Source organism: Dromiciops gliroides, chromosome 2 (assembly GCF_019393635.1).
Source record: "Dromiciops gliroides isolate mDroGli1 chromosome 2, mDroGli1.pri, whole genome shotgun sequence".
Lineage (NCBI taxonomy): Eukaryota > Metazoa > Chordata > Mammalia > Microbiotheria > Microbiotheriidae > Dromiciops > Dromiciops gliroides.
This window is the reverse complement of record NC_057862.1, coordinates 193,175,944-193,189,003: the sequence shown is the minus strand read 5'-3', so window position 1 is coordinate 193,189,003 and position 13,060 is coordinate 193,175,944. Positions and strand designations below refer to the sequence as shown.

The 13,060-nt window shown below is 42.5% G+C and overlaps 1 protein-coding gene across 3 annotated transcripts in view; it reads left to right on the top strand.

The window, feature by feature from the left end:
• Positions 1-13,060, top strand: part of VPS39 (VPS39 subunit of HOPS complex) — a 54,663-nt gene that overhangs the window by 30,013 nt on the left and 11,590 nt on the right. For all 3 annotated transcript variants that reach the window (XM_043984967.1, XM_043984966.1, XM_043984968.1), the window contains 3 exons: positions 2,103-2,232; positions 9,867-10,009; positions 11,907-12,050. In XM_043984967.1, coding sequence (XP_043840902.1) covers positions 2,103-2,232; positions 9,867-10,009; positions 11,907-12,050 — 417 coding nt within the window. The remainder of the gene's footprint in view (positions 1-2,102; positions 2,233-9,866; positions 10,010-11,906; positions 12,051-13,060) is intronic.

Below are 13,060 nucleotides of genomic sequence, written 5' to 3'. Positions count from 1 at the left end.
CATAAAAAAATTTGGAAAACATTGCCAGCCTTACTATTTTTTGTTTTGGAAAATAGTTACTTTTCATAAAAATGTTATTTACATTAACATAATGGCTTTTAAAAAATAAATCACTAAATGTTTTAAAATCAGTTTTAATATCTCATAATTAAATATTGATAGACATGACCCATATTAAAAACATTATTTGGGGCTCTCAGTCATTTATTTAAGAGTATAAGGGCCCAAAACAACTCTTTTAGCGTACAACTACCAGAAATTCCTGATGTCTGATGAAAATTCCCCTTTATGTAGTTTGTCACTTCTGTTTTGAGTGGTGATAAGAACGATTGCTTTTTAAATACCACGAAATAGCCCAGAACATAATTAAAAACTCTTAACCCCCATTTTTTTGCCTTTTCTAAGGGAGCATCTGTTAATGTGCTTAATACTATATAAGAGGTTTTAGATAAAGGGCTTCATTCTAGCTGGGAAGGTAGAACTCAGATATTAAATAATTGGAGAGCAACTTAGTACTAAACTCTGGTATTGATTTAAAGTGCAGTTGAGAGTCTAGAAAAGGAAGAACTGAGGGTAAGAAGCTTGAACAGTAAGTAGGAGATGACTTCATGAGATATGGCTCTTGGGCTGCTCCTTGAAAGATGGGTAAGTAGGAGGAAAGAGAGAGCATTTCATGAGAGCCAACAGCATAAGCAAAGGCATATGTAGGGGGGCATTGCTAAGAAGGAGAGCAGCCAGACTTGAGACAGAAGTGGGGTGTGTGTGTGCGTACATATATATGTTCAGGGTAGTGGGAGATAAGGTTGGATGGAGATAAGATGGGACCAGATTATGGAGTACTTTGAAAGCCAGACTAGATGCTAGTGGGAGTTGATGAATGGGAGCTGGTAGAATGGTAGCAGAAGGAATAGAGATCTGAAAGAGATCTTGGAATGAAGAAATTATGGGATTTGGTAACAGATTAGATTTAAGTGGTAAGAGAGAGGTGTTAAGGGCTAAAATTCTAGCTAAACTGTCTAAAATATCTAATGAGTGGTTGTCAATAAATTATAAGCTTTAGTAAGAATTAGACTTTTAAGCATTTATTAAGGAGAATAAGATATTTTAGACAGGTTATTTTCTGGGCCTCAGTTTTCTCATTTGTACATTAGGAGGTTGGACTTGATGACCTAAGATCTCTTCCAGTTTTTTGTTTTGTTTTGTTTTGTTTTGTTTTGTTTTGTTTGTTTGTTTTAATGAGGCAGTTGGGGTTAAGTGACTTGCCCAGGGTCACACAGCTAGTAAGTGTTAAGTGTCTGAGGCCGGATTTGAACTCAGGTACTCCCGACTCCAGGGCCAGTGCTCTATCCACTGCGCCACCTAGCTGCCCCTCTTCGAGTTTTAAAACAGAGATAGAAAGAGTTTGGAGGATGGGAATGAACAAAGGGCCATTGGATTTGGCAAGAAGGAAGTCAAGCAAAGCTTCATTTGAAAGATGGAGGTAGAATTCAGATTGCAACAGCCTAAGAAGGGAGCGAGGGCAATGGTGAGTGGAGGCTGTGATTCTTAAGAACATTTGAATGATTCAACAATGAAAGGAAGGAGAGACACTGATGAAAGCATGTAGAAAAGTCAAGGGAACTGTGTTTTTGAAGATGAGAGATGAGAGCATGTTTGAAGGGAGAGGGAAGGAACCTGTGGGGGAAAGGAAGTGAGGAGGGTTGGGGGAATGAGATCCTAGAGGAGGAGGAAGGGGAGGAAGAGGAGGAAGGAGGGTGGGGGTGGTACACAGACTGGTCTTAGGAGGACAGAAACCTCTTTCTCTGAGACTACAGGAAAAGATGAGAATAGCTGTAGTCACCAGTTGAGGGGAAAATAGAAAGGAACTCATAGTGGAGCCCCGAATCACAGTGGGTAGAGAACTCAGTTCCATTTTCTTGATCTCCCAGGTACAGTGGCCTGCCTGGATATAAGGAAACTTAAATGTTTGGCTCCTTACTAAGTTTATCCTGCGTTACAGTTACATTACCCAGGAACTTTCCTTGTCTGATTGTGTTTTTGATCATTTGCTTTTTCAATGAGACCAAGAACATTGAGCCCTATTTTTGCTTTCTTCCTGTTAGGAAATGAAAGATGATTCTGACAGTGAGAAGCGACAGCAGATACATCACATTAAGAACCTGTTTGCTTTTAATCTCTTCTGTCAGAAACGTTTCGATGAGTCCATGCAAGTCTTTGCAAAACTTGGCACAGGTGAGGAATGGATGTGGGCCAGGATTAGGGTGTTGGGAGAGCAGAATTTGTCCCCTCTGATAAGGACAAGGATAAGGAAACTTTCCAGGAACCGATCCTGCTACTTAGCAAGATCCTGTAGATGGCAGTATTTCTTTATTTACAGTTTAGCCTCATATCATCTGGCCACATATTGGCAATCCCATCAGCTTCTGTGAATTCAGCTGTCATCTTGATGCAAATGATTCTCAGATTAATTTATCCAGCCCTAACCTCTCTCCTCACTTCCAGTCTCACATCCCCAAATGCCCACCAGACATTTTGAACTCCATGTCTTGTAGACATCTTAAAATCAACATGTCCTCGTTATCCTCCCTATTCACCCAGGCCTGCAACCTAGGTGTCATCCTTGACTCCTCATTCTTTCTCACACACACCCTGCCCAGTTAATTCAATTATTTGCCAAGTCCTGTTGTTTCTACTTTCATAACCTCTCTTTTATATACTCCCTTCTTTCCTGACACCCCCGGTCCAGTATCTCATCACCTCATGCCTAGACTCTTCTAATATCTTGCTGCTTGGTCTCCCTGCTTTAAGTCTCTTCCCATTCCCAGTCCACTCAGTCGTCAAATTCATCATAAAACATAGATCTAATCGTGTCACTCCCCCACTCCACTGCCCCCCATTTAATTTCAGTGGTTCCCTACTTCCTCCAGGACCAAATATAAAATTCTCCATGTGGCTTTTAAAGTCCTCCCATAACCTATTCCCTTTTTCCTTTCCAGTTTTTTATTTCCCCCACTGCACCCTCTCCCCACCATACTTAGGCTTCAATCCAGTGACACTGACCTCCTCTCCTTTTTTTGCACAAGACGCTCCATCTCCTGATTCACTTGCTGTCTCCTATGCCTGGAACTGCCCCTCTTCTCCTCTTTACCTCCAGACTTCTTTGGCTTCCTTTAAGTCACAGATAAAATCCTACCTTCTAAAAGAAGTCTTTCCCAGTCTTCCTCAGTGCCTTCCCTCTGTTGATTATCTCCAGTTGAGCCCATATAGATCTTATCTGTACAAAATTCTTTGCATGTTGTCTCCCCATTGTATTGTAATTTGTGAATCCCTGGTGTTTTGTATGTTGCCTGACACACAGTAGGTGCATTCTAAATGCTTATCGACTGACTGGCATGATTATCTATGGTCTGTATCCCATTTCAGAGTGTGCTCCTGGTCCCCATGCTAACAGCTGTGAAGGAAGTTACAGCAGGGCCCTAATATTTTTCCTCCAGAAGCAGAGAGGAAACTGAATTTGGCGTTAGAATCCCTGGGTGTGAATCCTGGCCGGCCCTACCGTGTGCTATCCGTGTTCACCTGAGTGAACTGCCTGAGGGCTTTGCCACTCCAGCTCCTCATGTGTGAAATGAGGGGATTAGGCTAGATCCTAGCTTCTTTTTTTGTTTTTGTTTTGTTTTTTGTGGGGCAATGGGGTTTAAGTGACTTGCCCAGGGTCACACAGCTAGTAAGTGTCAAGTGTCTGAGGCCAGATTTGAACTCAGGTACTCCTGAATCCAGGGCCGGTGCTTTATCCACTGCACCACCTAGCCGCCCCGATAGCTTCTTAAACTGTGGATTGAGACCCCACATGGGGTCGAGTAACTGAATGTGGGAGTTGTGAAAAATTTGGCGACAGTAAAAGGTAATGTATTATACCCATGTCCCTGGGTTTGAGTAAAAATTTCTTGGGTGAGAAAGGGTTATAAGTGGAAAAACTTTAAGAAGCCCATGGCTAGATGACCCCTGAAGTCCCTCCCAGCTCTACAACTAGGATTCTATGGGCCAGTGATCTATAGGGCCTTATTACACAGAACTGGAAGATTGGGGCGTTTGTATGCTCAGTTCAGATTAATCCTCATACATTAGGTCTTACTGTGTATATGCCGTTTGCTGCTCTCCTTTCCCCGTTTACATCTGCATCAGTGGGTAGTGAGGGACAGCCACGTGTCAATAGAGCAAACATTGGACGTCAGCTTGGGAGAGACCTGGGTTTGAGGCTTGCTTTGGACACTTAGTAGCTCTGTGATTCTGAGCAAGTCTCTTAACTTCTCTCTGTCTCAGTTTCCTCATCCATAAAATGGGGGTGATAATAGCAGCTCCAGGTTGTTGTAACAAAAATGGCTTTGTAAACCATAAAGTACCATATAAAATTGAGTAATTATTAATATTATTCCCACTCAGACCATTGATAAGGGGTGAAAAAGGGAAGAAAGTGAATCAATACTTATTCTTTTTTTTAATTATAAAAGTATTTTATTATTTTCCAGTTACATGTAGAGATAGTTTTCAACATTTGTTTTTATAAGATTTCTAGTTTCAAATTTTTCTCCCTCCTCTCCCTCCCCCCTCCCCAAGAAAGCAAGTAATCTGATATAGGTTATATATGTACAATCAGAGCAAAAAGGAAAAACCTCAAAAAAAGAAAAACACCACCACCAAAAACAAAAGAACTAGTATGGTTCAATCTGTACCTATATTCCACAGTTCTTTTTTTTTTTTCTGGATTTGGAGAGCCTTTTCCATCATGAGTCCTTTGGAATACTTTTTTAATCTCACCTTCATTTACTTTCTCGCTTTTCTTCCTCACCTTTGTTTCTATTCTACATACCCTCAGCTGGAGATTTCTGAGCTAGGTTCATCATTGCCCACTGTAGAGTGCATTAACTTTCACTGAGCAGTCTCAGCTGGGACATTTGTTTGCTATTCCTCTGAACTTTAGATTCTTTAGGAAAGAAAAGGAATGAGCACTTATATAGCACCTACTGTGTGTCAGGCACAGTGCTAAGTGCCTTACAAATATTATCTCATTTAATCCTCACAATAACCCTAGAGGTCAATGGTTATCCTCATTTTATAGTTTAGGAAACTAAGGCAAATAGAGGCAGAGTGACTTGCCCAGGGTCACATAGCTAGTTGGTGTTTGAGGTCAAACTTGAACTCAGACCTTCCTGACTCCAGACCCAGCGCTTTTTCCACTGCACCACCTAGTTGGGAAGATATTGAACTAATGAGCTAGAATGGCACTGGCTACCTGGACATTGGCTATCCCATCTTTTTTTTTTTCTCTAGACCAAAGGTACTTAAGTGCTCAGTTCTAAAACTTGATAAGAATTGGAGTCCTAAGTAAGTACAAACACTTAAATAATTCAAAGATCTGTAGTTTCATCATCAGGAATACTCCCTTTACTGACACAGATTGCAACCCCTCTATAATTTAGTAGGTAGTCTTAAAGAATTGTGGCCAAAATATTAATAACCTTGCAGCCAATCTGGGATCAAAAGTCTTTGGATTTAGCTAGGCTGGTTCTTGGACAACAGAAATGCTGTCATGAAGCACGTATTCAGAGATTTCCAGATGTCATAGGGCCTGTCTGAGCTTACACTTCACTGGAATAACCTTTGAGATTCTGAAGAAGTATAAAATGACAGTTTAGTTGCAGATTATCTTTCTGACAGATGTGGTGGCTGTACATTCAGTAATGGTACTGTGTAGAACACAGGAGAAAGAAATGTTAGGAGTTCTAAGTTGCAATGAACTCTGCTGCTTATCACTGAAAAACTTGGAGGAGTTGCTATTCTTTGGCAAATAAGGATGAGAGTGAATAATGTCATCTGGATCCAGGAGCCAAACATATACATCGTTTTCTGTCCTCCCCCCCCCCCCCAGTGAAAATATTGGGGGAAATGAGAAAATTCTACAAATAGAGTAATGTCTTATTCTCACTGGATTCAAAAGTTTTTAGTTTAAAATTTTTATTTGGAATACTTATTTTTATATTTCCTTGATTTGTGAATATATTCCTTCCTCCTCCCCTAACTTAGTGAGCCCTTCTTCATAACAATAAAGGGGGGGAGGGGGGAAGCAATTCACCAAAACTAACCAATCCATTACCCATGTCCAGTAGTTTATATGCAGTATACCACACCTCATAGTTCCCTACCTCTGCAAAGGAGATAAGGAGATAAATCTTTTCTTTTATCTCTTCTTTGGAGACAAAGTTTGTCAACCCATTTTTGTAGGTGAGTAAGGGTCAGGTGGCATTAGTTTATAAATAAGTATCTTGCAGCACCGAGGACTTGAGAAAGCTGAGGAGAATATAGATCTCTTAACTCCTACTTTAGACTTTAGGCCACTATAGGTACTCCTGTCTTGTAGTTAAGCTATCAAATTAAAAATTAGTGTTCATTGGTGAAAAGTGATGAGAAACTTCCAAAAGAATCAGCTTAGGTTGATGTGGAGCTGGGGAGTAATGGGAACTAGTAGATTTACTTATTGAATTCCTCTTTGTGATTGAATGAAGATTTTGTGAGCTAACTATTGGTATGGAAGAAGAGGCCTAAGCTTTGTAAAGCCTGTTTATAGCTTTAAAATCTTGAAAAGGTGTGTAATGGTGAATTAAATCTAATACCACATTGATATTCCTTGTAAGGAATAGGGGAATAATCTTGTCCTTATTAAATCAAGTGCTGCTTGCATAATGGGGACATATAGAAAAGATAATTTCCTTTGGCTCAGATAACTCAGAAGCCCCAAAGCACATTAGACAGAGGTGAGTATGCACGTGCATGGCGTAAATAGCATTGGTTGCTCTGTCCTTTGCCAATGCAGGCCTGTGGTCTACAGCTCTGGGTTCAAGTCCTAACTTTATCATCTAGTAGCTCAGTAACCCTGGACAATTCATTTAATTGCAGCTTCAGTTCAGTCATTTGAAAATGAGGATAATGATACTTGCTCCACCAATGTCACAGAATTGTTGTGAGAAAAGCACATTGTGAAGCATGAAGGTGCTTTATCAATCTAGGTGGTTATTTGTAGGACTATTGTCTTTATAAAAACTGTCCGGGGCAGCTAGGTGGCCCAGTGGATAAACCACTGGCCCTGGATTCAGGAGGACCTGAGTTCAAATCTGGCCTCAGAGACTTGACACTAGCTGTGTGACCCTGGGCATGTCACTTGACCCTCATTGCCCTGCAAAAAAAACAAAAAACAAAAAAACCAAAGTGTCCAACTTGAGTGGATCATTTTGGGTAGTGGATCTTTGGAACATTGTTGAGGATATTGAGAATTGATTTCCTGATTTCCCAAGAGAGTGTTGTCTGGTTTTGCTCCATGGTTACCTAGTGTCTTGGCATTACTTGATAGCTGTTGCCCAAGCAAGACTGACACAGAGCCCATAAAAGAGGGAGTAAAAGATGTCTGTGCTGCGTTTGGCGTGGTAGAGCGGGGGAAGATCCCTTTCTCATATCTTAACTTGGAATTTCCTAGGGGATCCCTAATTTAATTGTAGGTCATTGCATATGTCAGCCCTGGAGCTAGGTAGCACAGTGCATAAGTGTTGAACCTGGAGTCAGGAAGAACTGTGCTCAGAAATTGCCTGACACTTACCTAGTTTTTGAGCCTCAGTTTTGTCATCTGTAAATTGAGGATAATAATGGCATCTACCTTAGAGAGTAGTCATGAGAATCAAATCAAATGGTATATGTAACATGCTCTGCAAAGCTTAAAGAACTCTATACATGTGAGCTACTATAACTAGTATCATTATGGTTATTATTCTCTCTTGGAAAATTCCACAATCTAATCAGTAATCATCTTTGTTAAATATTAGCTCAGGCTTAAGCAATATTAGATTTGGAGAATGTGGGCCAGAATAGGGTAGTACATAATTATTATGATTTTACATATTTTGTATTGGCTTATCCATGGATAAGTTGTTTCCCCCAGTAAACTAAATTCCTTGAAGGCAGAGATGGCTTGGTTTTTGTCTTTATAGCCCCATGCCTTGCACATAGTGGGACTTTATAAAGCTTGTTATGGAAGGAAAATTTTATGGAAGTGGAAAGCCCAGAAAAGTTAAAAAAAACTATTAATAGTTAATATAAGAACTCTTCCCAGCACCTCCCTCCTCCCATCCCTTCCCTCAAACTCCCAACAGTATGAAGAAAGCCAAAGGTACTCTCAGAGTGCCTCTGATGAAATCATACCTCAATGTGGCCCAATAGTAAAATCTATTTTTCCTGTTAACACCCTTCCTTACATGCATTTCCCTTTGTATATTTTATGTGTTAAAGTTAAATTGCACCTAATATGTGGTTTAGTACCTCATATACTGAAGCTTATTAATTATTATATTTCTGTTCCCTCCTACACACATCTCTCTGATTCAGATTTAGGATTATGCCAGTAATTACTTGATTGCTAGGGTTGTTGGGGTTCATTATTATTTAGTAAGAATATAAGAACAAAGTAAGACTGCTCTCTATCTCTTGCTTATTCACAAATTATTCACCTTTTCTTAAGTCTGATAGGTAATATGGTCCATGTTCTTCAAACTCTCTTGTAATATCTCTCTTTATCTGGATCATGTATCCATTTTGACCGTATCTTGGTAAATGGTGTAAGATATTGGTCTGTGCCCAAATTCTGCCATATTGCTTTCCAGTTTTGCCCACAATTTTTACCAAATAATGAATTCTTATCCTCCAAACTTAAAGACTTGTCTAATACAGGGTTACTATATTTACTGCTATAAATTGTACTGATCTACTTTTCTCTTTCTTAGTCAGTACCAGATAATTTGATACTTACTGCCTTAAAATATAGTTGAAGATCTGGTACTGCTAAACATTCCTTGTGTTGTTAATTTTTTCATTAGTTCTTTTTGATATTCTTGATTTTTTTTCTTCCAAATACTTTTTCTCCAAATACTTTATTCCCCCTAATTCATTAAAACATGTTTTTGGTAATTTATTTGGGATGGCATTGAATATATATAAATTAGTTTAGTAAAACTGACATTTTCATTATGTTGGCTGTACCTACCCATGAACAATTAATTAACAATTAAGACCATTCTGTCTTGTCAAAGTATAGCTTTGCATGAGCTGGTGACTCCAAAGTCCTTGGGTTGGTGCTGTGGCAAGAGTGTTGTATTGGAAGTCAGTAAACTGAGTTAGAATCTCAGCTCAGGTGTGGCGTTCAGCAAGTTACTTTTCTTTTCTAGACCCACTTTCCATATCTATAAAGTGAGGTTGGATTAGAGGGCCTCTGAGGTCCCTTTCATCTTTAAAATTTGATCCTGTAAGATAAGGCCCAAGGTTAAACACTGTAATAGGATCTGGGTGGCTAAAGGTTTGGCTTCTTACTTTGATATTTGAAAAGCTCTAATAAATTTGACTTTAAATGAGACCATTCAGTAGAATGGACTTGGTTCCTTCCTGGGCCTAATTGAACAGAGATTATTTCCCATCTCTGCCATTGTTGTTCATATTATTATAGTGTGGAGTGGCTGAAGCTTTTAAATTCGTTTTAGCTGAGGTACTGTTTGCAGGTTAGTGAATGCAACCTCTTTACTCAGTCTCTTTATGGTGACTTTTTGTTCTTGGAGATGTATAATCTTCCTGGCTGAATAACCAGACAGACACACATTATGCTGACTGGGAAGATGTGGGTCCTGGTGGTTCAAGCTAAGGCTCTGAAGTCACCAAGAAAGAATTGCTTTATTTTTGTCTTTCATTCAACTGGATGAGATAATCCTGTGCAAAAAAGAAAAAAAAAAGCCACTCTGGGCCCCTTCCCAGAGGACTTGTGTTTGTCTTCCCTGTAGATCCCACCCACGTGATGGGTCTGTACCCTGATCTGCTGCCCACTGAGTACAGGAAGCAGCTGCAGTATCCCAACCCGTTGCCAGTTCTCTCTGGGCCTGAACTAGAGAAGGCTCATTTGGCTCTCATTGACTACCTGACTCAGGTAAGTAGCGTGCTGAGGAGATTCTGTCTAGCACTGGGCTCAGTGATGGGTAAGATGGAAAACATGAATGTCCCAGAGGCCTCGGATGACCCACTACTGTTTTGGGCTCTTTCCTCCCAAGTCCTTTTGCTAAGAATCTCAGTTGTAAACAAGAGTGAAAGCTGACCCCTCCTATGTGTGACTCTCAGCTTCACTAGGTCTACATCATAGTGATCTGCATCTACCCTTGAAGAGTAGGTACATGTAATTTTTAAAGCAATCTACTAGTACCATTTTACCCCAAGCATCCACACCTCAGGCTCTACCATCTCGGATTATTGCTTATTCCAAATAGCCCCATCCAGAAGTATATTAATGCCTCTGAGGATCCAGTTATTTTTCTTTTATAAAATTATACAAGCCTCAGTTTCTACACTTTTTTGGAGGGGGAGGGGTGAGCACTTGGAGGCATTTATAGAGCATTCAGTATGCTAGTTACTCTTCTGCTCTGCTTCTGGGCAAATGGGTGTAAGGGCAGGTCTTCCTCTGCAGTGCACGTTAGACCCTTGGCATTAGGTTGTAGGACTGTTCCCATCCTGTGAGCTAAAGGCTGGGGTACTGCCTGAGCAGTGGCTTATGGGCAGCCTGTGAGCCAGACCCCAGGTCAGTTTCCTCATGTGCTCTGCCTGGCATAAGCTCTCTGCCTTTAGACATAAAGAGAAAACTGTAGGCTCTTAGTTCCAGGGCTGATTGTCCCTTGTACTGGCAGCAGGATTGGGCACACTGCCGGAGAAAGTGCTTTTCTGCACATGCCTACAATTCAGGGACCTAAGGCACATGCAGTCATCTCCCCAGCTGCAATGGGATGTAGCTGGGTTGCACCGTTTTCCAGTAGAAATTCTATCAGTGGCAACTTGGTAACCATTTATGTTGAACTCTCCGACTCTCATCCTGAGGTGGAATGAGGTTAGCTACTTTGGGGGTCCAGGCTCCCACAGGTGTGGGTGTATTCTCACACCCATTGCAGACCACAAGCCCTTTTGCTCCTGTGAAGTTCTTGTCCACATCTTTTTGTAAACCTTCTACAAAGGATCCGTCTAATACTCTGGAGGTGGCCTTGGGCTTGTACTCTCTCAGAGCTTTGAATGTAGTAGAGACATTGGAATATAGTGATTGGTGGGGTGGCCTTGGAGTTAGGACAACCTGGGTTCATGTCCTGCCTCTGACTCATTCTGGCTGTAAGATCCCAGGCATGTCACTTCTTGTGCCCCGCCCCCCAGCACCCCAGGCAACTCTATCAGATTTGAATAAATCTTCAGCTTGGCAGGAAAATCCTGTTTGTCTTCTGGGTCGCAGGGTTTGTACCCTGCTGTGCTGCCCTCTCTAAATTTCAGAGAAGGTGCCGGTCTGCCTTGGCCGAGAGAGGCGCCCTTCTCTGCCATTCCCTACACCCATGGGCTCACCAGTCCAGTCTCTACTCCCCTTCCCTGCTCCCATTTCTGTGTGGGGCTTGGATTCTCTAGCTGCTCCTCTCATTTCTTGATGCATGACCAGCCCCCTCAGTCATACATGTCCTTCGTGGTATATTCTGGGCCACTCCTGGGCCATTGGTGTTCATGTGCTCCAGTCAGCTGCAGCTCTCCATTGCCCTTGGGTTACTGATGGTTTGGATTATTCTGGATTGTGAGCTCCTGTGGTGTCAGACAGAAGGGACTCAGGTGGCACCAAAGCAGTTTTTTATCTGTTGAGAGTGCCTCGGGATTCCCCATTTTCCCTCTCACCCATTCTCTGTGATAATGGCAGGTGGCTATGTAGGTCTGGGGAGGCCTTCAGTGCAGTGGGCTCCCCTGCTGGCCAAGGGATAGGATTGGGGGACATTCAGTTCTGGTTTTCTATGCCTCATCTGTCACCTTTTCAGAAAAGAAGCCAGCTGGTGAAGAAGCTCAATGACTCTGACCATCAGTCAAGCACCTCCCCCCTCATGGAAGGCACCCCCACGATCAAGTCCAAGAAGAAGCTCCTGCAGATCATAGACACCACCCTGCTCAAGTGCTACCTGCATGTGAGTGGCTCACCTCTCTTTTCCCTGTCTGGCACCTGGTGCTGATGAGGCAGAACCACCCTGGGCAGAGATCTGGAGCAGCCGGCCTAGTGTTTGTTATACTTCTGAGAATGCAGGAGCTCAGTAGACAAGACAAAGAAGGCTTGTTTCTTTTTAGCTCTAGCAAAGCTGTGGAGGGTTAGGTAGGGAAGAGACTAGCTCATGAAGAAGACATTTTCCTCTCTGAAAGTTAAAACCAGAGGGGTTAGTGAATGAAGAAAAAACATTAAGGGCTTACTGTTTGAAAGACACTATCTCTCCTTTGGGGTGCTGTGCCACCTCAGGGAGCCTGCCTTATGAGCTGCCCTGCGGGGGTCCCTTCTCCATAGCCATTGCCCCCTGGAATGATGCCTTTGGGAGCAAGGTTGGAAGTAGGGCCAGTGGTCTGGAGGATGTTGTTTTTCCTGGAGCTCTTAAGTTTACCTGCTTGTCAGTGGCAGTTGGTCAGTGGTTGGAATCATGAGTGGTGAGGACGGCTGGCTCCTTGTAAACAAAGGCCGTACCCCTGGCTCATGGCTGTGGAAGCTGGCCGGGAGGAGGACTATGGTCCCAGGAGCTGTTGGACTCACCTGCCTGTCAACAGCAGCTGGCCAGTGGCTAGTGTTGGTTGTGGAGAGAATGGTGGGTCCATTCTCCCCTCAGTGATGACTGTGCGGACCAGGCCAGAAGCGAGACTGCTGGTCTGGGTAGGGGGCCCCTAGTATTCCCAGGGCTTGTGGGCTTAGGGTTCTGGTCAGAGGGGAGGCGGTAGCACTGACTTCCCTGGCACACACCACCTCTGACCCTTCCTCAGGGCATCTTGTTGTTTCGGCTGCATGGGCCCGCTTGCCTTTGCCCCTAAGGCTGACATTCTCTGGATCTGAAGCTGTGTCCCAAGTTTTCTTCTGTTTGTGCAGTTCTCCAGTACAGGTCCAATACTGCATGGGCCTGGGGAGCAGGGAGGTGCTGGGAGGATCCTCAGGGAGAAAATC